General features: G+C 36.0%; 4 protein-coding genes and 1 long non-coding RNA gene across 7 annotated transcripts; 2 read left to right on the top strand and 3 right to left on the bottom strand.

The window, feature by feature from the left end:
- Window positions 1-981: 981 nt before the first annotated feature.
- Window positions 982-1,937, top strand: LOC143453284 (uncharacterized). Its single transcript, XR_013115154.1, has 3 exons — window positions 982-1,197; window positions 1,778-1,841; window positions 1,907-1,937. It is a non-coding gene; the product is annotated as an uncharacterized LOC143453284 (long non-coding RNA).
- Window positions 1,938-5,603: 3,666 nt separating this feature from the next.
- Window positions 5,604-6,629, top strand: LOC143451586 (ATP synthase F(1) complex subunit epsilon, mitochondrial-like). The gene is made up of 3 exons (XM_076952283.1): window positions 5,604-6,181; window positions 6,321-6,469; window positions 6,552-6,629. The coding sequence occupies exons 1-3, from the start codon at window positions 6,153-6,155 to the stop codon at window positions 6,554-6,556; spliced, it is 183 nt and encodes a 60-aa protein (XP_076808398.1). The 5' UTR covers window positions 5,604-6,152; the 3' UTR covers window positions 6,557-6,629.
- An 823-nt stretch (window positions 6,630-7,452) lies between these two features.
- LOC143451583 (U4/U6.U5 tri-snRNP-associated protein 1-like) lies at window positions 7,453-13,395 on the bottom strand. Its single transcript, XM_076952278.1, has 13 exons — window positions 13,120-13,395; window positions 12,385-12,805; window positions 11,957-12,154; window positions 11,503-11,681; window positions 11,092-11,257; window positions 10,559-10,660; window positions 10,128-10,213; window positions 9,693-9,846; window positions 9,259-9,421; window positions 8,803-8,961; window positions 8,479-8,567; window positions 8,257-8,407; window positions 7,453-7,871 (listed from the first exon to the last, which is right to left on the bottom strand). The coding sequence occupies exons 1-13, from the start codon at window positions 13,278-13,280 to the stop codon at window positions 7,537-7,539; spliced, it is 2,364 nt and encodes a 787-aa protein (XP_076808393.1). The 5' UTR covers window positions 13,281-13,395; the 3' UTR covers window positions 7,453-7,536.
- A 1,471-nt stretch (window positions 13,396-14,866) lies between these two features.
- On the bottom strand, window positions 14,867-21,553 carry LOC143451585 (membrane-bound acylglycerophosphatidylinositol O-acyltransferase MBOAT7-like). 3 transcript variants are annotated; one of them, XM_076952279.1, is made up of 10 exons: window positions 20,768-21,553; window positions 20,305-20,422; window positions 20,022-20,196; window positions 18,863-19,055; window positions 18,183-18,353; window positions 17,856-18,038; window positions 17,353-17,514; window positions 15,638-17,207; window positions 15,357-15,482; window positions 14,867-15,276 (listed from the first exon to the last, which is right to left on the bottom strand). In XM_076952279.1, exons 1-8 carry the CDS (start codon window positions 20,977-20,979, stop codon window positions 17,027-17,029), a joined length of 1,395 nt encoding a protein of 464 aa, XP_076808394.1. In that variant the 5' UTR covers window positions 20,980-21,553; the 3' UTR covers window positions 14,867-15,276; window positions 15,357-15,482; window positions 15,638-17,026. The 3 variants fall into 3 exon arrangements, with proteins under 3 accessions (XP_076808394.1, XP_076808395.1, XP_076808396.1); XM_076952280.1 differs by having other exon boundaries at window positions 15,357-15,433; XM_076952281.1 differs by having other exon boundaries at window positions 15,357-15,413.
- A 2,019-nt stretch (window positions 21,554-23,572) lies between these two features.
- Window positions 23,573-26,026, bottom strand: LOC143452610 (transmembrane 6 superfamily member 1-like). The gene is made up of 4 exons (XM_076953645.1): window positions 25,290-26,026; window positions 24,915-25,131; window positions 24,641-24,724; window positions 23,573-24,350 (listed from the first exon to the last, which is right to left on the bottom strand). Exons 1-4 carry the CDS (start codon window positions 26,024-26,026, stop codon window positions 24,174-24,176), a joined length of 1,215 nt encoding a protein of 404 aa, XP_076809760.1. The 3' UTR covers window positions 23,573-24,173.
- Window positions 26,027-26,119: the final 93 nt, after the last annotated feature.

The raw sequence follows: 26,119 nt of genomic DNA, 5'->3' as shown, positions 1-26,119 counted from the left end.
TTAACGTTAGCCTAACCTTAATCTTCCTTCTATATAATCTAAATGTAACTTCAATTTTACCTTAATTACAGAAACTACCGTTCTTAAATCAATTTTTGTATGCCCATTTCCTATCCAAACCAGACCGTCTATCTTTAACAACGGGCTGCATGACCTATACTTACTGTAAAATGTGAGTCACCTTTAATCACGTTTATGAAAAATTCATTAGTTAAGAATCTAAATACGAGACATCTGGTATAACTTTCTTAGTTCGTACAAATTAACAAAAACTTGATTAACCTTTGCTCTGCAAGTCCTAGTTGGCAGCATAATGTTGCTATTGTGGGTTCATTTAAAAAATAAACGAACGTGAAGATCATTTGGCTACAACGGCAGTCGATTAATTATTAGTTTTCATCACTCGAACTTGTCGCTTTCGGCTAAGTAGCTAGTATTTTTCAGCACCGCATTGTGGCACGATCTTCTCATAAACTAATGTGCTGCACTCAGGAAAGGGCTGGCTTGACTGAAGACTTTTTTGCATCCGCTTTAGTACTTAAGGTACGATTTGAATGGTTATAGACGTGTATTATATCCAGACATCACGCAGTTGAATAAGCTGTGTGACTCATAGCGATTGCTTGAACTACAGATGCAAATGTCGACTATGTTGTGGTGGCGTGAACTTTTCTTGGTTTTGAATGCGGATACACATTTAACTTGCCGTCGATGAATGACAGATGATGAATAGGGCTTATAACATGTTACTTCGTAGTTCGAGTTAACAGTAAGCCATAACTGCTGCAATAAGGTTTGGCTACAGTAGGAGCGAATGAGGTTTCGAAAACGACAACATTGTATCGCATTCAAATTGCATTAAGTTTTTAAACTGAAGTGTTTTGCTCCAACTATTTTGCTATTCGAGAAAGCTAAACCTATATAAAACAATTTCGTCCGCAAAAAAAACCTTTTTTATTCCTCTTCTTTGTAGTAGTAAAAGCTGACCGGTAAGCAATAAGCCGCATTGCGACCGACTTTGTTTACGGAGGTATAATAGTTTCACGGAAAATGTGTGTACTGTAATACGGCATAGAAGTACTTCCTTGTCTTGTCATCTTTTCGCTGTTAACTGTGAGGGTACGAAGAAAAAAATGATGGCCGTCAGCAAAGCATCGTTTTACTGGAGCCACCTCTTTTCCCAATTACAAAATCCAGGTCTATTACGTCATTAGTCCACATTACGTCAATCCAGAATGGTGCACCCCATTCGTTTACTTTCCGACCATTCAAATGGTCCACAGTACGGGAATTTTTTCCCATTCCAATGGTTGAAGGTATGCCTTTCTTTCCCTAGACTCCTAGAGTAAGATATATGCCTTTGGAATGGGGAGAATTTTACTTCGGCACAAGTATGGTTTGTGAACCCCATTCGTCTATTTTTTCCGCCCATTAAAATGGACCTGCTTTCAGCAATGGGGTTTCCTACAAACCATATTTCTGCCGAAGTAAACATCTCCCCATTCCAAATGCATATATCTTACTCTAGGGTAAGAAAGGCATACTTCCTGCCATTCGAATGGCAAAATAATATTACCGCATTTTCACCCATTTCAATGGGCGGAAAGCAGACGAATCGGGTGAATGATAATATAATTAGAAACTACATTTATGCACCACAAACATACTTCCAACGCTTTGCATAAATTCGGGAGTTTTGCATGAGATTTAGTTTTTGGGATAGTGTTCAGTAGAATATTGTCATTTATGGAAATTGCGTTTCAATTGTGCGTTGCAGACATTTCCTCCACCCAATATGCTGGTAAAACAAAATTTTGAAGGCAACTTTGTGACAGTAGGAAGTAAGTAGTCCTTATATACCGAATGCGTTTTTACTATACTGTGTGAAAATATATTTTCCAAACAGGCTTAATATTGCAGAATGGAATGGACATGCCCAGTGTTTTTTTTAAGGTGTTTTGGGGGACCGAAACGGTCCCCCAAATTTCTCCAGCGGTTTCCCAAAATTTGGACTTGCAACTACAGGCTATTTTTTGATATTAAAATGAAACACTTGCGGTCTCTTAAAACTACTTAGTGGTCACCCAAACCAAACCTTAAAAAAAAAACCTGGACATGCCAGCAGGAACTAGTTTGGTAAAAACAAACTCTGTATCAAAACTATAGTTTCGTTGCAAAATAATCCAACTTTCACATAACTTTGGAAATGTTGGCATTACGGTAGCTTGTGCACTGCAAATCAAGCTGACTTTATTCAAACAAAATACAGTGAAAACAACGATAGTATTGACAAGCAGAGTAGGTAGGCCATATCCTGAACGAGAAGTCGTCAACTGAACACAAACTTGGTTGTTAAGCGAAAATTCCATACACATTTTAGATTTTATACGCTCTTTGCTGAAATGTTATGACCAAACTTGAAAGTTATAACATACTCAATCGAACTCTAATTTATCATGTAACAATTAATTATATAACTCCAACCGCAACTAACAAACGCCATTCAGCAACGCGTTCTTCGTAAGTTGTTCCAAATCTAATTTTCTCTCCCAAACAGGGCAATAATTGTTACTTTGCACAAACAATAGTTAGGTCTGTAGTTACAGTACTCTACAGCCAAAGCCGAACTTACGCAAATTTTTAGAGACCGATGGTGCAACTTCAGAAGGCGGATTTTCGGCTAAGCATGTAAGCTGAACTTCTATAATGCCGTAGTTGCGGAAGCGATAAACGGTCTGCAAAAGCGCAATTTTCGAACTTTACAGTTTCTACACTTTCTGGTTACCCCTGAAATAGTCACTCTTGTTGGCCCGAGTTGCGTTCTGTAATTCTGTTGTATATTATCTAACTGTGAAAATTAGTTGCTTATTGCTAAAGACTATTTAGGTCAGTGATTCCCAAACTGTGTGCCGCCACAGATTCTCAGGTGTGCCGCGAATCTTTTTGGAATTTTGGAAAAGAATTGTATAAATATTTAACAAACGGCATGCAGACAAGCATATGCGACTTAAAAGCGCTCTAACTGCTTCAATAGCTGATAAATAAGTACATGTCCATCCAATAAGCACATCCATCGCATTAACACGTGAAAAAATTTTTTTTAAAGCAACTTTTCTTTTCTTGTAAGTGTGCCGCGAGCGTTTTATAATTTTTCTAGTGTACCACAAGCTGAAAAAGTTTGGGAACCACTGACTTAGGTAGTAGACACTGATTTTTCATGTGCACTGGCACGTACTGTTTATTAACTGGTGAAGGCTAAATTTTTAGACTTACCATTTCAACGTGAAATGGTTAGGCTTACTGTGGTTCAAAAACTGCCTGCGCTTGCTTAATGCAATGTGTTCGGCTAAGCACTTCAAAAAATGATAGTCGTTTAAAAACTGGTTTCCGTTTATTCAAGTGTCGATTTAGCGCTGAGAGACCGAAAGCAATCTTGAACAGCGCAACGTTGGAATTTGCGAAAAAATGCATTTTCGGTTTCAGAAGTAGTTCTTTTTACCTTCGGTAGCAGAAAAGTTTGTTAATTGTTTACTTTGCGTTTTAGATTAGAAAAAAATTGGGATAGGCTATAGCCTATATGGGTTTTTGCTTTTTTATGCAATCGATTATTTAGTTCCAGAAGCTCATCAATATCAAAACGCTCGTTTGTTCTGTTGCTCTTGAAAGTTCGGAAAACGTTTTCTGATAAAATGGCACCTTTTTAAACATATAAGGTATAGCGTGTAAAGTAGACTGATAATGTAGTTATAAGCAATGCCCCTGCATATAAGTTACAGAAAGTGGAACCACATCTCAACCGTTTCCGTGCCAAGTGAAAAAATCTGTAACCAAATATCACTATGACAACCTAATTTACCTAAATTAGGTTGATTTGCGTCAAAAGAGCTATAAAATATTTACCGAGATTTATTTTAAAATATTTGCCAGACATTCTACCGCCATAAGTGGTAGGTCGAAAAGTCACTTCCAAATTGTTACTTCATAAAGAAGCAGCTCTCTACAACTCTCGGCGAGGTTGTCGAACATACGCGGCATTTGTTCAATTCAAAATCGGAACAATCAGGCAGCTTGTTGCTGATATACATGTTTCGTCATATCGAGCCCGTTGATCTTGTTGTCAGTCCCAGTTTTGGCGCTTAGTACGCTGTCATTTAGTGAAAGTAAACTTAAAGTTTTTACAGTGTTGAATTCGTTTTGTTTACCCTTATCCAAAACATGGATTTGGTTACCTATTAAGCTTTGTGGCTTCTTATCTACTAATTTATTTGTAAATTTATTCAAATAAATTTATTCAAAATATATAAGGCAATAAAGTTTGTTTAGGTTTTATAACCGACAGTAGACATTTTACTTTAGGAAATCTTCAAACTGGAAACATAATCAAATAACACTATAATGTCAACGGTGTCTACCGCCTACCCGTATGCACCAGTCCCTATCTAAACATTCGTTAGGATGAGTGCGACACATATAGAATACCACTGACTGCAACCGTTGCTAAATTTTATTTAAAACTATTAATGATTTGACAAAGACTATTTGCTTATTTTTGTAGTACAGAGTTACAGATTTATTGGCAGTCGTTTCTATAAATAAAGACGAAATTTTATGACTTGTAAGTTATAATCCTTTGTAATTTTACACTTTTAGATAATTAATAGGATTCCCATATTGCCTGAAATATTTTAAAATGAGAGTTTGAATTTATCAATTTATAATAACTGCAACATTACACATTGTAAAAAAAAATTGTTTATTTAAAAAAATATCTAGTAGAAAGTCAGTTTTATATCTTTAGGTCAGCGTGGTCCAACTGCAGGCCCGCGGGCCAAAGTTGGCCCGCGAGCACCGATTTTTTGGCCCGCGAACTGATAGTCAGCTTTGATTCAATCTGGCAACATAACTTCAATTTTTGTTTCTTTGTTATTGTAATTGACAAAAAACTTTGTGAATGATCCTTTGTAATGCGTAACAATTTTTTCAGTTCTAATATCAGTGTCACATTGTTCTTCAGTTCTAATTTCACATTTCTTCAGTTCTAATTTAAAAACATTGGCCCGCAAGATAAAAAAATTTTCTGATTTTGGCCCGCGATGAAAAGAAGTTGGACCACGCTGCTTTAGGTAACACTTGCAGGATGGTTGGACGTCATTAATATTTTATTTGTCTTGTATGTAGTCTTGATCTCAAATAATATGTGATGTTTATCTTTCAATAAAATTCATTGCTTTTTGCAAAAAGCTTTCTATGACCTACAAGTCCGGTGTTGGTTTGTGCGCAGGTCATTCAGTTATTTTTAGTCTGCTGGTATCGGCTTCTGGCTTTCTTTTAGTTCTCTGTTTTGTAGTTTAATATGTTCCCAGTTGGCCAGTCACACTGTTTTTGCTAATATCGTAGGCGTGGAAGTGTTCAAAATGCACATAGCTTAACATGTAGCCTACATGCTTACTGCAAAACGTTGGCGACCACCTGCGTTACTCACGCAGTGTCAGCACAATTTTTCGTTTTCTGTAATTAAAGCGAAAGATAAAAATGAATGAAGAAATTGCGTAAAGTAGACAGCAAGTGCTTGAGCATTTTACCATTCTGTACTGTAGCCTACGTTGGTGTTACTCTTACTCTGTCAGAGTATCATAACGGCTGTAGCCTATGGCAGCGTCTGTTTCACCGGCTGCCGGTTACCGCATTTAAAAAAGGTACTTCAGTATATGCCACTACTTAGTAGTTATAGCGAGATGGTGAAAAGTTTGGCATACGCATCATGACGCAAGATTGTTATTTGTGTGTACCATGATCTTTTTCACATTTTTGCAGATTTGTATTATTTAAGCAAATAAGCTAAAGTGGATTTTGATTCTTACAATAACAATTTAGAGGTGCCTGCGGGTTCAAAAAATTTATGTTTTTGCTTTGACAAGCTTTTAAAAAATTCCAATATTTTCCTGTGTAGATAAATATATATAGTGTGTCATTAGTTATCTTGTTTAACTGGTCACTCACTAGCCAAATTCGGATTGTATTTTGATTGAACCTGTTTTCATTTTTCAACTGATTACATGAGTGTCTTATTGCGATTGAATTTTCATAATTTTTGTATTATGTAAAGTTTATCAGGTTGTTGTATATAGGCTACTTGTCAATAATTTGTAAAAATGCTCCCATTTAGACAAGCAGGCATAAGGTAAGTTAACTCTCTGTTAACCTCTGGAAAACCATTGTTTTTTTGTTCTTTATCAATAACCTTTTAAGGGCTTATATGAATTAAGCATTTCACGAGATGTTTAGGCGTATAAATTGATCACATTGCTTGGATTTTTTAGTTACATCCGATACTCGCAAATCTGTGCACGTGCAGTAAGAAATGCGTTGAAGGCAGAACATCAAGAAGCAGCTCAAACACGATCGACAAAAACTGTAATTTTCAGGAAATGGGAAGATGGAAAAGCTGTGGGAGCTTTTACTAAAAATGGTAAACTTTTATTACTGTTCTGTGGCTTTGGGTAAGTGGGAGTGCTTAAATGCCACAAATTAATGCAAACTCTTTTTTGCAGAGTGATCAAATGGAGCTTGGATTTGCTAAATATTTTTGTCTCTGGTCAGTTTTCAAATAAAATTCTCTATTAAGTCTTTTTTTCTTGTTTTTGCTTCGTCAACCTTTAAGGTCAGAAAGCGTCAGGATTCAGTAGCAAATATGTACAGACCATTCACTCTGGTGAAACATAATAAAGTGAATATTGTGCTGTTAGAAAAATTTTTAAATAAACATCTACTTGTTTTAACTCAACAAAAAAGCATTTTGTTGGGTCCCACTGTTAACATAAGAACTATCGAGGTGTCTCAACAGATCAGAGATGCTAAAGTGTCTTCAATCTGAAATTTTCGTAAGTGCTCACAATTTCCAGCTAAATTTAGTGTTTTCTGCTCAAAATATTAGCATTGCTGCTTTTCATTTCATTCAAAAAATGCCCATAACGACTATTTATTTTGTAATGGTGCCAACCTTGTCATGTGGAGTGATAAAATAACTTTCGTACTATCGGAGACTCTCTGGTTAAGGGTACACTTAGAAAAATAACTTTCCAAATACACACTGTGCATGACTTCTGGAGCATACCATGATTTTGTGTATTCTCAGTCAGCTCAAAGACTGATTTCAATTGCATGCTTCACAATACTCATTGGGTATAGAAAATTTCTGGGGATTTCGCTTTCCCAGCAACTGTATGCCTGACAGTTGTCACACACGTTCATCCTATAGCCTTATCTGTTATCACAGTTCTCATAAAAATTGGTGTAGATATGAAATCTAAACAATAACATTAGTTGTTGCCAAAATAGTATTATAAATCTAATTTTTCTAAGTTACAAAAGATCTTATGTCTACAAGAGGAATCCCTAGGAATTAAACTTTGGAAACCTCTGACTCCTCATAACATATAAAGCAGTCTGCGCTGCAAGAGTATAGTAGTGTACTTGGATTGGCAATGTTGTCACTCGTACAGAGCATGAAATATGACACGGAATAACGATAACCATTTATTTTTTCGCAACCGAGCTACCGCCCCCCATAAGGGTCTTTCCTGCCCCACTGAGCACAATATATGGACTTGCTTCAGTTTGAAGTTTCGCTTTCATCATAGCAACCGTATTAAGAGGTGTGTCCGTGGAGCTCATGTGTTTCATTGTGTCCTCTTCTGTCAATTTCTTCATCCGTTTTTCTGTTTTGAGCTTTCCTGATCCCTTGCCATGGAAGCGGTGCGAGAGTTTTCGGAATGCTTCTTTCTCACTAAGAGCACGTCCTCGGTCGTCGACGTACTCGATTGCAATCTTCGGTTTGTAATCTTTTTTCTCAACAAAGTCAGTTACCATACCTGCAATGGAAATTATCATCACATTAACTGAGCTTTTGGGTAGTCTATGAAGCCAGGATATGTTAAAAGATTATGTCGACCATATACACTTCAGGTCACACATTTTAAAACTTAAAATTTCTTTCAAGCTGTGCCCAAATAGCTTTTATGGCACGTAATTTGAACCAGTGTAATGCAGAAAAACGTAACAGTTTTTAAAATAATCGCATTTTCTAGAGACGGCCAATAAACTGACATCATTATATTTATGCCCTGTTTGTATTGTCCGTTAAGAAATTAATTTCGCTGTAAGAGCTTACTAGGGTTCTCTCCTACCTTCCATTGGTTGTAAGAGGAATGATCAGCACTGTTAAAAACTTTAAAACGATAACTTTATCGCAAATACCTCTGTCATGTCTCCCTCTATCCTTGGTATATTTTTCATGGGCGTACTTGTCCAGGTAATCAACGGCATTCTTGTCTTCTATAGAGTAATTCTTCGCATGCAGATGACTGTTCTCGTTGGTGATAACAGTCATGCTTCCCTTCTTCATCTCCTAAGGTATGGACAGGTAATGAGGATAAGTTGGAATGCTCATTGAATTGAGTGAAACAAAAAATCATTTACCTGTTCCAAGTAACCTTTTCGCTTGGCTAGCTGCAACGCGCCCATTAATCCTGTGCCAGCCAATGGCTCTGCTTCAATTGGTGCGTGATCTAGCGATACACCAGTAAAAACGGAAATTATGCAAAGAAATAACTGATCACCTTCTTGCAGGCAGTACAAATATTTAAACAACATGTGAGGTTAAACACGTTACAGAACATGTAAGCATGCATCAAAAATAACATTCTAACAATGTAGTTTGAATAAAGGCAAACTCTAAACATATGAGCTATGAAATGGTTGCATTTTATCCCCTAAAACTGACGACTTATAAACATTGCAAACCTTCTGTTTCGACATTTCCAAGATTTTCAGTCTTCTCTTCTCCAGGAGTGACAGAGTTCCATTGTGATGCTTCTTCTTCTTCTTCCTGAGCATCTTCGATCTCCATCTCAACCACCGGAATTTCCTCATCATCTTCCTGCTTAGCAGGGATTAGGGAACCTGATAAAGATGACGAGCATCATTGTTGCGATGTCAATACAAAAGTTAATTTGGATTAAATGCTTAAAATTGCAAATTTGTTGTTAAGGTATAATAAAGTGTTATTATAATAATACTGGTCAAGTGTTAAAATAGTTACTTTTGATAAGAGTTTCAAGTTTTAAAAAATGAACAGCAGTATGCGAGACTCTTCAAATATCTACAAGCAATTTTCAAATGCAGCAACAACCTATAAATGAGCTTGACACTCCTGAAATGTTTCCATGTACGAATTAAATGACAGAACCAACTATTTACCCAGTTGCCGGCAAAATTCATCTGTGGCATTCAAGGAAATTGTTGTTGAAAATTTCTCCCCCGGTTTCTCAAGGTCCATCTTGTCGATGGTCTGTATCCTCTCCGCAACATTCATTGCACCTCCATCTTCCGCTGGATTGGTCTGCTTCATCTTGGCTCGTCTCTGCAAAATTATTAAATATTATTCTCCTAAAATATACAGAACCTGTTTTTCGAGTTCGGGTTTTACATGATTTTTTATTTTAAGGTTTTTAAACTGCGTTCCTAGCAATTTGCATGACCAATTGACCATACAAGTGAAAAATTGGAAGAAAAATCTAATAAAACTAAACACAGTACAAAGCACTTCAACAAATTCTTCTTAAAGTTTCGAACCAACAAAATGTAAAAAGTCTGCGGAAAAAGAGAAATGGAACCAATGAAATAATACTCACCGATTTCTCGAGTGCTCTTTGAAGTTCATTCACGGCATCATCTTCGTCTCCGATCACATTGTTTTCCTCAATCTCCATCTCCTCGCTGTTAGTGATCTTCGTTACCTCAAGTCCCTCATCCCAACCGGGAACGTTCCCAGGCAACGGTTTTGCTCTTAAAGCAATGTAAGGCTGAGTGAGTTGTATTGCTTTTTTTTTTTTAGTACGGTATCAAATACTAGCGCACTATTCACAGCGTTTCTAAATATTCCATCAATATATTGACAATTGTTGACGCCATAATTTTTTAGCGGTAGCTATTAATATTGGCAATTACACGATTATTTTTCTTAATTATTACAGTATCTACTACAAGAAAATTACAAAAAACAAACAATGTAAAATACGTTTTTGTGAATGCAACATAATGATGCAAAACTTCTATTAAATTCTTACCTGGAGCCATGATCTTGCCCAACGCTACCAGCTATAGGCAGTAAGTCATCAGCTTTGAAGGTGTCTCTTTTGCGAACTTTTTTCACCTGCGAACATAATTTCCTTTGTTTAAAAAAATCAGTAAATTTATGAAATAGGCAAAAAGGAAGATTTACAGTGTGTGTTAATTACTGATTAGGTCACTGAATGAATTGAATGAGTCATTATCTCAAACAGTTGTGCACAAAATCATATAAATGGATTTTGAGTACTATGGAGTATAGACACTTTGAAGGTTTCCATTTATTAGTTTTCAACCAAAACATTGTAATTGTATCAATGCGGAGAATGCTGTTATCAACTAACAACACTTCTGCCGTATTTATGTAATGATTTCATAAAAATTATTATCTTTTTAAGTGGTATGTAAGTAATTTAGTGACAGCAGTTACTTTTCGTTTTCTCTTTTTAAACTTCATCTCTTCCTCTGTAAGATACTCCGATGCAAGTTTCAGAGCTGGAAGAGCAAGGCTTTCTCCTTTGGCTCGGATCTCCTGAAAACAGACATTATATTAAAGTAATGAATTGGCAATAAATGAAAAAAAGTCAAAAATTATGAAAAGAATGAGTGTCTTGGTTTTGTTGCAACTAAGTAATTCAAACATAGGAACGTGGATGTTTTCTCATATGAATTAACTCACAAAGCATAGGGATAAGTTTTGTGTCCTTGCTGCCTTTCTCCACAAGGCAAAGCAGTTTTATCGTTTTGCAAACTTTAGGATGGTTCGTGTGATTTGTCTCTACTTCGATTTCAAACTTACATTTATTTTAAGAAAGACCTATGGTATTACGTTATATTATGAGCTATGGTTTCTATGGTATTTTTACCATATATTTATCTTAATAATTTGAACATCTCAAGACAAACGGAATTTTACCAAATGATGAAAACTAACATGGCGTTAGCTGTTGATTTAACGCAAACCTGTTTCAAAAATTCTTTCTGTTGTTCCCAAGATGTGTCCACTTTTCCCCTGTCTCCGATCGTGAATCGATTTATTTTCTCTCCTTCGATCTCTTCATCGTATTTTCCAAGAACAGCTTTAGCTTTGAAGAATCCCATTTCATCAACTTCTTCTTCTTCGTAAGCTCTGGAATGAATTTGAAGTATCCATATTTATACAAAATACATTGCAAAACTTATTATCAATTAATGTCTGTAATTGTTAAATTTACTTCAATCAAACCAATCTGGAATAAAAGAAAATTGCAAATACAGATTTTTTTCTGAAAGAACTTAAGTTTTCCTGAAAGCTGCAAAAACAACTCGAACAAAGAAGCATTAGTAAAAATGACAACACACTCCGCCATACAAAAATAAAAAAACTTGACTGACTTGTATCCGACGCCTCTACGTTTGATGTCCAAATTCTTTTTGGCTTGCTCAACATCTTGGATGTTGACGCTGTGGAGAACGTCTTCCTCATCACTTGCTAATATCTCCTTGTCCTTGATCACTAAAATAGCCTGCCTACCTTCTTTGAAACTTTCTACCGAGTGCTCAACGTTTAAACCCTATGAGATTGACAACAGTTATACTTATTTGCATTATTTCAATCATCACAGCAATTTTAATCTCAGTAACTACCACAACTTCTAGCATGAAATCGTACATCTAATATTTTACAAAAACCACATCATGTTACCATAAATATTTGTTCTAGAGAAAATTTGGCAGAAAACAAAAAATTTTGTCTTTTAAAAAAAGTGTTAAAAAAACTCATGTAAATATAAGTATAATAAATCAATAAACGTTGCCTAATCTAGTTATCTAATGATGTAGTTTTTACTTTCAAATCCTTTTCTGTATATCCTCTTTCTTGCTTGACTTTGCTTCCAAGTTCTTTTTCAACAAGATCTCCAATACCAAACTCTGCATCAAGAGCTGACATTTCTTTCTCCTTCTTAATGGTTTGTTCTTTTTTCCTGCTCTTCTGGACCCAATTTATTGCACTCTCTTCTTCGTCTTCATCACCCAAAGTTTTGATCTGAAAGTAAGGAACTGGTTTCAACAATTTCAAGACATCAAATCTGACAAGTATATAGTCTAAGAAATTGGAATTTTTAGTAACGTAAGGCATAGCCCTACCGAAAATAGCTACAACCAGTAATACCAAAATAACAAAGTAACCGTAACACTATTTCATCAATATATAACGACAAAAAATGGCAGAAAATTTTTGACGGAAAAGAGAAACTACACAAACAATATAAATACTTTGGCAATTTTCTTTTCTAATGCACGCTTGTCTTTCCTTGCTTGCAATTTCTCTCTTAACGCAGCTTCCTTTTTCTTTTTCACTAAATCTTCAGCCGGTGCGTGAACGAAATCAAGTTTGCTTTCCTCACCGTCAGCAGATGGCGCACTACCAATTTTGAGCGGCTTTAGGCCGAGTTTCTCACGGAGTTTGTTTGTTTCTGCGATGCTGAGACTTTCATCACCTCCTCCTCCTCCTCTGGAGGGAGCACATTCCAGAGGTGGGTTATCTTTTTCTAATTTCACTTCTACATCTTGTGGAAGATAAACCTCCTCTTCCACAACTGATACTTCCTGAACGGGTTTTTTTTGGCTTCTCTCTTCAGCTTTCGGAGATCTTTCATCATGATTTGGTCTCCTTTTATCCGCCTTATAATTTTTGCTAAAATTAAGAAAAATGATCAAATAAAATTGAAATTCTTTGGATGTGGGCCATAATTTTCTTTCCTGATAAAACATTCACTACTTGAAATTGAAACTATTTCCAGAATTAAAACATATTAATACAGCTAAGGCCAAGGATAAAAGAAATAACATTATTGAAAATGAAAGTTTTTAACATTACTACACTTTCTACCATTTATGCACTTATAACCATTTAAATGAATAAATATATAGTGATCTAAGCAACCTAAGTGAATTGAGTAATCACTGCAAACCACGATAAATACTAAAATTTTTGAATTTGCTTTAAACCTTGATTTATGGTCTTTCCTGTAATCATCATCGTTTTTTCTTCTTCGTTTCTCGACAGGACTTTTGCTCCTGCTTCGCTCATCTGAGCTGGATCTTCGTTGTCTTTTCTTATGATGATGCTTGTGATCTTTCTTGTGTTTGTGTTCTTTCCTTGATCCCATTATAATGTCATGCAGATACTTATAAGTTCAGGTGAGAACTTGTACAAAATGTGATTTCCAAATTAACCTAACAAGGTGCCAGTGTACAATAAGGTTCCCAGGAAAACACAACCAGCTTTAAAACAGAATTTGCAAAAACACAAAAAATTTTATAATTATCATTAAATACAATCGATAGTTAAGTAAAATATGTGCCCACTTAATCACAGTCAGCTGTTTTCACAATCAGTTAAAAATAAATATAAAAAGTGACTATTTTACCTCAGTAGGTCACGCATCCTGTTGTTATAAATAAGCAGTGAGGTTAGGAGAATTGGAATGCAAAAACTTCCTTTTAGTTATTTAGGGTTTAATTGGAATTAGATTTAAAATATGAGGTACTGTTAGGTTTGGTTTAGGTTACTATGTTATAGCAATTAAGTTAACTTAACAAAAAACTTTGAAAAAGAGCTTTGAATGCACGATTGTTTTCCGGTAAAATAGTCACATTAAATTTCGTCTAGGTGTAGTCAACCATAGTGGAAAGTGTGGCAACAACAAACAAAACTGGTTGTTTGAATGTCAATTTATAATAAATAAACAAAAATTGAGGCTTCAGTGCACACTACCACTCCAAAATTTTCGTTTTTGCATGCATAAATTCTCGTGGAAAACTGTCACACTGTTTTCGAATTAGCAAAAAAATGTCTTCAGACATTTACTCACAATGACTGGTTTTGTCATTTGTATATTACCATTGACTGTGGGGAGCAAAAAGTATGCTAAGCTCGTTGTACATTGGTCAAACAAGAAGCTTGCTCACAAAGAATTGACGAACGGGAAAAAGCAGCAGGGCCCTGAGGTCTTAAAACGTGCAATAGGCCTATGGAAATTAAACTGGTGCTACTACAAGTTAAGCACAGCCACCAAATCCAGGTCCGAGAATGCGTATATATCAGTACATTAAAATTAAATGAAACTAAAACAAGCAAAAAAAAGGTATGAATATGTACACCAAAAAACAATAAACTTACAAAAACGTTGAGAGCATGATTAAGAGATTTTATTGTGCACATTGGATGACAAAAATAAACCTAAGACCAACCTACCAAACCAAAATCGCAATTCCGTTCTGATAACGTTTTCTGAATGTAGGCTAATGTAACTTCATATAAATGTTTGTTACCAGTAGTAAATCAATAATCAAACCAAAACCACATAGTAGAAAAAATGTTTTGGCAGAATTTCACTAGTTTACATAAATTACCTTGTTTATTTACAAGGTAGATGATTTTTTTGACATTTAAAAAGTTATGTGATTTAATTTAAACAACGCAATGGAAAACTGTGAACTAACAACGTACATTTGGGGAATTCCCCATATAAAGGAGTTATTGTTTAAAAAAAATCTTTCAGAAAAATCTTTGAAGTATGATACACCACTGACTACTCTACCAATAATAAAATTAGTTCGTAAAACGATAAGAACAACTTATATCGAAGCTTAAATTTGAAAAACAATCTCAGAGAGAAATGCACTGCAAGAAAAGACTTTGGGCTGCACACTGTACATATCTTTGGACTGTTTCTGAAGAACGACTGCACTGTACGACTTACAAATATTTTATTTTGTTGAACGGTCAGTATAAGCGAAATCAGACGCATAACTTGATGTGAAAAGACGTCGGTCTGACTCCATGTTTAAACGACGACTGTTACAAAACACGAACTGTGATAAAATAAATGAAAACCACACTGAGCATTTTTCGGCAAATGACCGAGTTTTCCTGACACAACTTAACGGCCACAAGACAAACGTTATGCAATGTATTTGTCATAATTTTAAATCTTGGTCATTAAAAAAACGTATAAATAAAGGTAACACCAATGAACAATGCATACACATTAAACCCAACATATATATTGTTATGAAAGAATTTTTTTTCAAATGAGTTATGTCACTGTTTATTTGATTTCGTCACAATTATGTACTTGAGAATACTTGGATATAAGGCATCTGAAAAACAAAATGTAACAGCTAGGTTGTCGACCATATGAAAAGGCGTGCAATGCAACGCAAAACCGATGGATAATTACCTTGGCAAAACTTTTTCGGTCTTTTGCATTGACATGGTGCCGTCTTAGTGCTCATTGCTGTTATTGGGCAATCAACACTTTCATGACACACGAAGAATTTAGATTTACATAGAAATACGTTTGCCTCTAAAAGAAAAGACATCGTATTTTAGCTATCTTTAAATGACTAACTTAATATTTGATTTTCAAAGCAATTTAAAACGGTTATCTACTTTAACAGCTGGCATGACAATTATTAGATGGTAATTAGACTAACTGGTAATTAATAAGGTTAGGTTTACCTGCATAAACAAACATTAGGGTCACCATGACGACTACATTAAGAACAAACATCTTCTTCATCGTTCATGAATTGGTTGAGCTTAACAATAAAAAGACGGCCAGCGCAGTATAAAGTTGCCTGCCGTGAAAACTGTGCGACAATGCTATGGTAAGAAGCTATACCCTTCTGCGCAGATATAATTTCCTCTGCTTCCGGGTATGAGCTGTAGCCAGTGCGTAGAATTTTAACTTTTACATATACAAGTTTGGGCTTATTAGATAACTATATGTCAAGACACAGGTAACGTAGTTGAGTTCGGTGGCCGTGCTAACCTTTCTTCATTGATACCAAATCATTTTCTAATGCAAGCCTTTGGAATTTTCTACCTTTTCCTTTTGGTTTGCGGAGTTATTAGGTCTATGTCTTCCCACTGTAAGGGTTAGAATTCTATTTTTTTTTCACTAAACCACAAGTGATGACAAAAATAACGACGCTAGCCTATATATGATGTATTTGCTTGTCAATGATATTGTTTTGACAAAAGCAATTTTTAATGTGTTTCATGTGCCAACTACAAACCGGTTCGATAACATTCGTTATTGACGCAATGCTCACACCAAATCGGTTACATTTCACACAAAGATCGGCTTGGACTAGTGCTAATAATAACAAGTGAAACTTATAAGTTTATACCAAAACAAACAAGTAAATAGGCTAGAAGTATATCGAAAATTATTTAAAGAATCAAAAATCACCCATTCGCAAAAGCGTATAGGCCTACCGTTCAGCCTGACGCTTAAGCTACTGCCAGGTTAGCTTTGACATAAAATTACCAGTACCATCACTTGTATAAATGAAGCGGTTGGGTGTGGTTTCACTGATAAATTGGAATAAAAAGCTAAGGCTAACATATTACCACTGCAACGCTATTAGGTTATCATTTTACAAAGAAAGTAGACGTTGCGTAAGAATTATTTATATAACAGCAACAGTCTGTGCGTAAGTTTGGGAAATGATCTTCAACCGCTTAAGCAACTTCATCACGCAATCGGGAATAATTTTGTCTTACGTCAAAACAACAGTAAAGTTTGTATTAAATTAGCAATTAAATATTTCGATAAACTACATATAGGCTAGGCTACTATGTGGAAAAGTAGCAATCTACATGCAGTAGGCCTAATAAGTGCGAAACGCAGTGCAGGAAGATTAATTTCATATGCAGTTATACACATTTTTGAAGCAGTTAATATTTCGAACCTCACAAATGATAGACTGTGCAATAAATACTTCACATAATAATAAGCAACCAGTTATTAGTGCATGTATCTGAGAGCAGATTTAGAGATAATACGACCGCAACGTAACATTCTGCGCAATTGCAACTTGAACAATTGCTTTAGTCGAATTTTTAATCAGAATGAGGCAAAATAAAATCCACAGTTTTGCAAAGAATAATGCAAAATAACGGAAATGAAATAAGGTAATAATACATCGATTTGTTAAATCTCAAAATTGAATCATAATCCAATAATATGAAGTTACTGAAGGTCATGGCAAAGATAAAAATCTTCAGAAACAACCAATGGATCCTGCGCAGAATTTACAAAAGTTTATGAAAATTAATTAGTAAAATAGAACAACACAGTATACGGGTATATGATAACATATGGATATTCTGAACGTTTAGTCTAAGATAGATAAAATACTAGTTTTCACTCGTCCTCTAAAACATACATGTTGTATATTTTTTCCCCCCTCTCGCTTGTCAAACGACTTTGCAGACTACAAAAGCACAGGTTCTCGGCAAATATTACAAGTGGAATGGGAAGAAAGGCGACGTAATAGCCTGGTAATACTCCATGCCACATAGCACTCACCAACAAAGTCGCCTGGCCTCTGAAATGGAAAGTTGAGCAAAACGTTAGAAATGTGAGTGGAAACGTATCAAGATAAATCAGTTGGCATTTCGCGCTGCTGGTTGTGCAATTATAACCTAAAACTTCATTAGCAAAATGAAAATACACAGAGATTTTTCGGGTAGCAAAATATGGATTCTTAGAACGGCTTTTCAGGAAAAATGTGTAAATAACGTTCGAGAACTTGACGGCTTATAAAACAATCAAATAGCTGTTGTATTTTTACATGAAACAGCCTATTTACTTAAAATAGCTAAAAATAGTGTAGCTTCCTCTCTTTCCTAAATATTCACTAAATCCAAGCAAAAGCTGAAAAGATACCTTATGAGTTTGGACTGCTTCGGGAAGATATTGCTCGAATATACAAAGTGAGACAACCACCACTGCACGCAGCAGTTCCAGCAACGAAAACTTTCTCGAAAACTCACATTACTCAGGACCTGGAGTGGTTTGATGTTCGATACTGTACGGAATGTGTACTCTTCTTCAGTAGGGTGCAATAAACTACATTGTAAGGTATTTGCAGTAAATCGCATTGCTTAGTTTTATATTGGCAAGAATTACATAAGAAACATTATAAGATTTCATAAAAAAAATTTCAAAAAAAAAATAGACATCTAATGAAAGCTGACATCATATGTAGCCTACCTTATACCGTCATCTTCAGTCAGTGCTCTTGTGGGGCCTTTACCAGGGCGAGGATCGGTCGAAACTGGGTAAACCCCAAATCCGGCCAAAACATAAACCGTCTCCATAAAGATCCAAGCTCCGACGAAGCGCAGTTGAAACAACAAGGCTATCAACGCTGAGTGAAATAAACTGCAATAAGAACGAAGCCATTATAGACATCTTGAGACCTATACGCTTGTGAGATACGCAAGCTGCATGTTTTTACTTTAAATCAAAGTACTGTAATAGCCTACAAAATGTTTAGCTTTGTGGGACTCATGACTTTTGACTTGTTATTTTGCATTTTGGAGTTTTCCAAGTTAAGTAAAGAGTGAATTAAGCAGTAATGCTAATACACCTACGCCTGTTCATTACCCAACCTCGCTGGCTGTAATGCCTTTCAAGTAAAGAATGAACGACGCTTGCTCCTGGAGACGCAGCTCCGAATTGGGCAATAAAGAAATGACAGAAAAATATGCGTCTATATTCAAACTTGCTTAATACACGCTCGGTAAACGAGCGTGAAAAATGGTTGCCGAGTTTAGGTGGTGCAAGACTTTCCGCAGTTTGGGAACAAAATTTTTCAAACCATGTGACCCCATCACTAACCCTAGGCTACCTACTACTGAAAAGGAAATATTCAAGGAAAGTGGACTTACCGTATGGGAAATAAGGCTTCATAAAAAGAATCTTCCCGAAGGGCACTCGTGCTTATAAAACGTGAGGCTATCAACAGTAAACCCACTATAAGAGCTAACTTTTTAAAATTTTCCAAAGCAGTGTTTTTAAATGGAACTGCGGGAACTTGCTCACGCATACTGTCGTCGTAAGTCTTGTATGTGAAGATTGGACCTATAAATACATTTTGCAATACAGTTGGTGTTAAAACAGATTTATAAATCCCAACTTACAGAAAATCTATACTACATTAACTTTTTGGTTCGTCAATGGTCGAATTGTTGTTTCGTAATTACACTGCAAAAAATCCTATATCAGCCCCGGGCCGGTAAGTTTCGAATAATCCCCATGTCTGTTCCACCCCACAAAGTAGTTTTCAATCATTAATTACCTAAAAACTAGACTGCATGTCGTAAAATGAGTGCACTTGCAAGTTGGAAGAAAAATTATGTTGCTTTCGGTTTACAGCAAAATTTGAATGTCACAAAACTTATGCTTTGCGCAAAACTCCAAGTTTGACAAGTTACACATGTAGCAATGATTTTCTTTGACATACCGTTATCCTGCTGTATGTCATAAACCGGCAACATCGCCGTCGAAAAGCATAGAAACGTGCCAAGGATTGAAACGTGCCGTGGACAAGGATAAAATTAAGAGAGAAACGAAAGCAATAGATATAGCTAGATATTCTGTCATCAGAATATCTGTCCATAGTTTGATGCCCTGAAGGCTTCTCTTTTCTCTCATTAGCTGTCATCGATTTGCACATGCAAAATGCTTTATCGCAAAAAAAGTCGAAAATAGGAATGGAGTCGCTAAAACCATGAAAATTACCAATTCAAGCAAGGCCGTCGCAATTAACGGCTTTTTAGAAAAAGTCACAAAAGTTTACACTTCTACCACATAACCATGAAATGCAACCGCTGACAACCATGTAGGTTTTGCGTTGACTGTGTGCAGGGTGGACAGTCGGCCGGCTCGGGGAAGATATGATAAGAAAAACTAATTAAAAGGAATTTAAAATACGGTACTTGGTTAATTGGCGGTTTTGGCTGTGTAAAATACCTCTTTAAACAACAAGCCCGTTAACGATGCGTTTGCATCCTGTAAACGTAGTTACCAATTTAGCGTTTAGCCTACCTGTAAAAATACCCCACAAACATGTCATATAACAAAATACATCAAGCACTGTTGGCTCGCTACTTAAGCCCAGCCAGGGAGTCTTTGATCCACCATTGCATTCATCTTCCTGATCGGAACTAAGTTCTTTTTTGTGACGCTGATATTCATTTATTTCGTAAGCAACTGTTATCATCTGCAAGTAAACGTGTTTTAACGCACCAAAAGGTTTTGCAGAAAATTTTACTTTCCGTTTTCAAGCACACATTTCATTGACTTGTAAAAATTGTTTTGGTATGTATACCTTTATGGTGGCGACTAGCATCATAGCGTTGCCGAGTGTAATGTGGTCATAATATTTGGAAGAGCAGTATATGACCCTATGTGCCAGGCAGTAAACAAAAGCAAGTCTCGGTGAGCACCTGAAAATACAAAAATTACCTGCCAATAATGAGTGCTAACAGACAGTTGGTTTTACCACATATTTACTATTTACAGGTTATATCATTAGCTGTATGCAGAAGCAAACGACAACCTTTGGTCGTGGGGCGTTTGTAAAACGATTAACGACATTCCTTACCGCTTCAATTCCGGTTTTCAATAAGCGAGCAGGGAAAAGTGACTTCTAAGCGGCAATTACGCGCGTGCTCAGCTTTTTTGAAACCACAAATTTACTCAGGGCGGCAATCGTAAACCGAGTTTGCTGAACATCGAAACCGAGCATAGGCTCGATGCTATTCAAATCTACTTAACTGAAAACTACTTACTTTCTTGACTTAATCATGCACGTTGTAACGGTAGTCATCATCAGCAGTTGAATGGTGCCATAACCACAAAACAGAATGACCAGGAGCAGACCAAACAATGAAAGAATTTCTTTTTTGTACTTGGGGTGTCCAAAACGGTGAAGAAAGACGGCAAGAGTGAAAGAAATGCTCATTGCTATCAAAAACTGTGCATCTTTATTACTTGTGGCCATCTTTCACTCAATGTCTGTATCACTTCTTATCCTTTCGCTAGCGCTGGAACGCTAATGCGTGCACCCGATTCAGAACTTTGCCTAATGTTAGAAAAATGAAGATCTGTTCCAATCCAATATACTTTTTAATTGTCAACAGCATTCGCTATCTGGTGCAGCATGATGTATGTATGTAACCGGCGTATTTGATAAGAACTGGGCCACTGGTTTCCAGGAAACAGCGAGGCACGCAATTAGGAAACTCGTGTACAAAACGTGTTGTACACGATGTCGTTCATAGAAACAAACCCCTTACAAAAATGTTGTACAATTAACAAACGTCAGCTACCTATAGTTACAACTAACCCAGCAAAAGTCAAACGGGATTCCAACTAAAAAAAGTTGATCTTAAACAAAACAAAGCTTGTCAGTAAGTGTACCGGGCAAATTTTTTCAATACATAATAATTAATGTGTTGGTTAAGAAGTTATTATCAAAATAAGTCGCAAAAAAACGAATTTAACTTTAATTATGACATCACAGTGTAAAACCTATGTAGGCCTACATGAGACTAATGTTCAATAGATCAAATACTGTATCAACAGAAACAAACAAAGCTACAGCTCACTGAGTTTAATCTTTTAAAGCAATCTGTCACTGTACCGCTTCCAATCCTAACGTTGGTAATAACGCGCAGTGTACCCGGTAAAAGACCTTGCCTAAAATTTCAGAAAAATAAAGTAACACACAAACCTGCAATTATATTTGCAACCAGTTTCCCGAAAACAATTAGGTATACAAGTAAGCACGTATGTAAAAACGTGTTGTAACGTATATGATGTCGTTTGTATAAACGAGCCCTTTAAAATTAATGTGCAGCAGTAGCCTACAATTGACAATCATTTACGGTGTAGGGCTGTAGGCTAACGACAACAACATAATATTGTAAAATTTAGATGTACTTTTCAAGTGCATAACAGGAATATATCGTAGCGGTCAGGTTTAACTTAACCTACTGTTGAATGTTGATAAGTCGGTATTGGTAAAAGTATGGTAAATGTTACGTTACACTTCACGCTTATGACAGACTTGGCACCCGCTGTATGGTATTGGTAGGCCTATGTACAATATAACTCGGGCCAGGCACTTGCCGTAAAGACTTTATAGCTTTATTAGTAAATACACCGTAACCTTATATATTGTCTATGCTGAAAATAAACGTCACGCCGTGCAACTAAACACCTACCTGCTAGATCGTATCCTACCGAAAGCACATAAACATTTTGGACCCTGCTACAGCGGGTCGCAGTTCTCTATCTTCAAATTTCTTTTGCTTTTTCGATACTAACCGAATTTCATCACGGTTTTCCCTAATAACCTCAACTTTATTTGCCGTCCTCCGCGTTTTTTACCTTTTTCCTATTCCTTTAATTACGATTTGTTGCATTTTCCCTGCTTATCCTTTCTACACATGTCTGGTAAACTTTATTTTGCGCCGTACCAGATTATCTGCCTAATTTTCCTCATTTTCAAGTCTTCTTTTTTATTGTCGTGATTAGTCCTATGACATGATAAGCGCAAAATTTGCCATCCATGTTCGGCAATAATTCTTTCTTCCCTGACATAAATACTATGAATGAAAAATTCTTCGTCTGGTATACTAATTGACGAGCCTTGCTTTGCAGAGGACTAGCTTGTTTGAGCACTGGTACCTCACTTTAAAATTGCTCTTTACAGTCAGCAATGTGCTTGTACATTTCATTGTTATGTAAGAGCGCGAATTGTCCATATTAACCAGTAACAAAACAACACACAGCTCAAAGTTTTCGAGGTTTCGATACGTGTCTTAGGCCTAACGTACTTATATCGTCGTTAGAAGGCTATAGATATCTCAGCGTACAACTAACGACGATACACATACTGTAGGCCTAAGATGACTTAACTTTAATGGTCTGAGTTTTCAAAGGGAGTCATCTTTGTAAAACAGGCGGCTGATAAGAAAGTGCCAATTACCGGAGCTCAAAGACAGGACGATTGAAAATATTTGTTTAGCTGATATCTAAAACGAGTACAATACCTGGAGTTCAGTCATATTGCGAAATGCGTAAGAGAAGGGTACATTCCAAAATGACGGCACAGTTTTGTATAGGTCTACCATACAGATATTAATTAATGAATGCTGAATGGTATGCAAACAACTAGACGTAACCACCACAACAGCATTAGCTACTTGCCAAATGACGACATTACAAAAAGAAAACGCGAAGATTTTATATAAACTTGATGAAAAGATCTCGCGTGTATCTTTTGCCTACTAGTAGATATCGGCCAGAAAATGACAGGTGTATGAAAACATTTCGACAAGAACAAGGAAGCTTCTAACGGTTTCTGTATTTTGAACTGTACCAGCGCCAGGACTTCTCCAGTTTCTAACCAGTGTGCCAAATGGTTAATGATAATAATAAAGTTTTTTTTCTTTGTTGCGTAGGAAATAGTCAATTCTCCTGTTTCACCAGAAAACGAGCGGATTCCGTGAGAGAAGATAACCCTTTCTTCTTGGGATGTAGGAAAGTTAGATAGGCTACAGTTTTGTACATCAGACAGAATATTTTAGTGAATTTGTAATTCGAAATAATAATTTCACCACGGGATTCCGGGGTGTTGCGTCTCACATACGACTGTGACTATGTTAATCAATGAAGACTATTCCAGCAATTCTGCAAAGAACGGCAAAAGTATACCCGTACAAACGAGGGCAAAAGATACTACGCCCTTTTCCAAACGTTAAACAACGATATAAAACAGCGTTTAACAATGTTAGAACTCTTGAAAATAATGGTGTTTTGGCTCCATAATCCTATAAATCAACTATTTTTCAGCTCAATAATCTCTCATTCATTTTCAAACTTTTAATATACTGAAAACGAATCTTATGCTTACAGTGTTTTGATGATTAATATTCGAGAAACAATAAAAAATGTTTACAATTTTAATGTTTAGTTGTAAGCATTTTAGAAGAGTTACAACGTATTTTGGGTACAGACTTAAGCGTAATGTCACGTTACTGACTTCACGTGTTCACACGATAGCGTGAAGATAAACAAACAATATAATGCTTGTTAATGTTCAACAATACATAGAAAAATTAGCTACTATTAATAAAATAATACCTTTTCTAAGTGTTTATCTCATATGGTTGCAGTCGAGCTTAGCAATCAACTGAGTTTTTTAAAACCTTTTCTAAAATATTCTGAGGTATTAAGGCAATGTACTAGTAGAGTTATAGATAGCATTGGAATAAAAACGTTAATGAATAAGGCAAGTTTTGCGTCTGGCGGATGATACTGGCCTTCCACACCAGGTAAAAACTGTGCAAGTTGAACATATGAACCCTGTGAAATAACAATTGCAATTAGAAACAGTTTGATGTTTAGTTAGTATGTAAGTGAAGGCTAAAGGGTATTTTATGAGACGTTATGAGATTTAAATAGTCCTTATATGAGCCATAATTTAACAACAAAGAATTTGCTAACAAACGTACATCATTATAGTCTCACAACAAACGACTCATCACTTATCTTTAACCGTAATTCATAACATTGTAAAAACAGGAAGCTGTGTACAATAACACGCAAGTACCATAACCAATACAATTAAGTAAAAAATCTAACAAAGAATTTACATTTATTGCTATTCCAGCGAAGATAAAACTCCAGTCTATCATCCATTCTGTTCCTTTGTTAAATAAACCATAAAGCATGGGTACCTTTGCACAAAAATTTAAAATGTTATTGAGGTCAATTAGAAAATTTTAAACTGTTTTTGTAGAACGTGAGCGCACGTAGTAAAACTGAGTTGATCTATTACACATGCTACTGATAATGATTATTGGAAAATATATCACGCAAGTTTATCATGCTACAAAGTGTAATAGAGCTAAAATGGCTGGTACTCACTAAGATAAAAGTTCCAGCAATCATGAAGTACATTGGCCAAACTGCTCCGAATCCTGCAGGTTCCATAACATAAGGTTCAACATTTGTGGCATAGTACGTAGCAAAAGTGGCAGGGAAGCGAAAAGCCGCTAAACCTCTAACAATCCCCAACACAATGACAGCGATCATTCCAATGGCCAGGAAAAAAGAAAACAAAATTGGTCTTCTGGAGTTTGACCTGCCAAGATAAAAATGCATGTTACCAATGAACATTTTTGGGAAAAAAAGTGGACCAAAGGTAATGTATTTCAATACTAAAATTGATCTAAATAATTGAAATAAACATCAACTCATGTAACAGTAAGTAAAATATCCTATAAGATACAGTCTTATTACCTGGCTTTTTGGTAATCAAAGTTTCGTGGTTGAAGCAAAAATTTGCGTGTGACATAAACTGGAATAACAGTGTAAGGGATATTCAGAAAGGAAGCGGGATACATATTGTGTCGATATTCTCCAAACAGAGCACCACCAATCAAGCAGACAAGATTAGTAACTGCTGTTCCTCCCCAAAACATAACTGCATTCCGGCAGTCAAGTTCGTTGTCGATTTGAAATATGATATACAGTAGTAGTGGATAGTTAATAAGAACATCAGATAGCAGTATAAGAGCTCCAAACGAAGTGTCAAAATATGGTTCACCGGTCTCCAGGTAGAACCTCATGACATCTTTGACAATGCCGACAACTTCAAAGAAGAAGGCCAGGTCAATGATGCACGACCAAGAGAACAAGCAGCAGGTATAATACACAAAGCCACGACTTAGCACATTGGGATTTGATGTCTTTGTTTTCATCGGAAATGGGGGAAGGATTTTACGAAGACAACAAACTACAACAACTAGAGAAACAGTCCCAAATGACAAAACCACCTGGGGCATAGTTAAATTGGGAATGTTTCCTGCAACGTATAAAACTATCCATGCTGTCTGACTAAATAAGAAAACAGTAATAAGCCCTGATAGGTTTGCCATTTCCTGAAACGAAATTATAATCATGTTAAAATCGAAATTAATTAATACCTTAAAATACAACACCTGGTCTCCTACAATCACACAAAACAAGTATGACATACCACAAACAGAATAGAAATGTAATGTAGCGTTAGCAAGTACAGCTTTGATAAAGCCCTAAAATAAAAAAATGAACATGACACATTGACTCAA

Source organism: Clavelina lepadiformis, chromosome 4 (genome assembly GCF_947623445.1).
Source record: "Clavelina lepadiformis chromosome 4, kaClaLepa1.1, whole genome shotgun sequence".
NCBI classification, from domain to species: Eukaryota; Metazoa; Chordata; class Ascidiacea; order Aplousobranchia; family Clavelinidae; genus Clavelina; species Clavelina lepadiformis.
The sequence above is the reverse complement of the archived record's forward strand: the minus strand, read 5'-3'. Positions and strand labels throughout refer to the sequence as shown.

Excerpts from the sequence above, each read along its gene's own strand:
- LOC143452610 (XM_076953645.1), bottom strand. The coding sequence starts at position 26,026 with ATGTCATACTTGTTTTGTGTGATTGTAGGAGACCAGGTGTTGTATTTT. Across the intron at positions 25,132-25,289 it reads TTTGATTACCAAAAAGCCAG|GTCAAACTCCAGAAGACCAA; the intron begins GTAATAAGACTG and ends TTATCTTGGCAG. Across the intron at positions 24,725-24,914 it reads TTGCTGGAACTTTTATCTTA|GTACCCATGCTTTATGGTTT; the intron begins GTGAGTACCAGC and ends TTTTGTGCAAAG.
- LOC143451586 (XM_076952283.1), top strand. The coding sequence starts at position 6,153 with ATGCTCCCATTTAGACAAGCAGGCATAAG. Across the intron at positions 6,182-6,320 it reads TTTAGACAAGCAGGCATAAG|TTACATCCGATACTCGCAAA; the intron begins GTAAGTTAACTC and ends TGGATTTTTTAG.
- LOC143451583 (XM_076952278.1), bottom strand. The coding sequence starts at position 13,280 with ATGGGATCAAGGAAAGAACACAAACACAAGAAAGATCACAAGCATCAT. Across the intron at positions 11,682-11,956 it reads ATACAGAAAAGGATTTGAAA|GGTTTAAACGTTGAGCACTC; the intron begins GTAAAAACTACA and ends TCAATCTCATAG. Across the intron at positions 10,214-10,558 it reads TTAAAAAGAGAAAACGAAAA|GTGAAAAAAGTTCGCAAAAG; the intron begins GTAACTGCTGTC and ends TTATGTTCGCAG.
- LOC143451585 (XM_076952279.1), bottom strand. The coding sequence starts at position 20,979 with ATGGCCACAAGTAATAAAGATGCACAGTTTTTGATAGCAATGAGCATT. Across the intron at positions 19,056-20,021 it reads TTTGTGGGGTATTTTTACAG|GTCCAATCTTCACATACAAG; the intron begins GTAGGCTAAACG and ends ATGTATTTATAG. Across the intron at positions 18,039-18,182 it reads ACTGAAGATGACGGTATAAG|TTTATTGCACCCTACTGAAG; the intron begins GTAGGCTACATA and ends CTTACAATGTAG.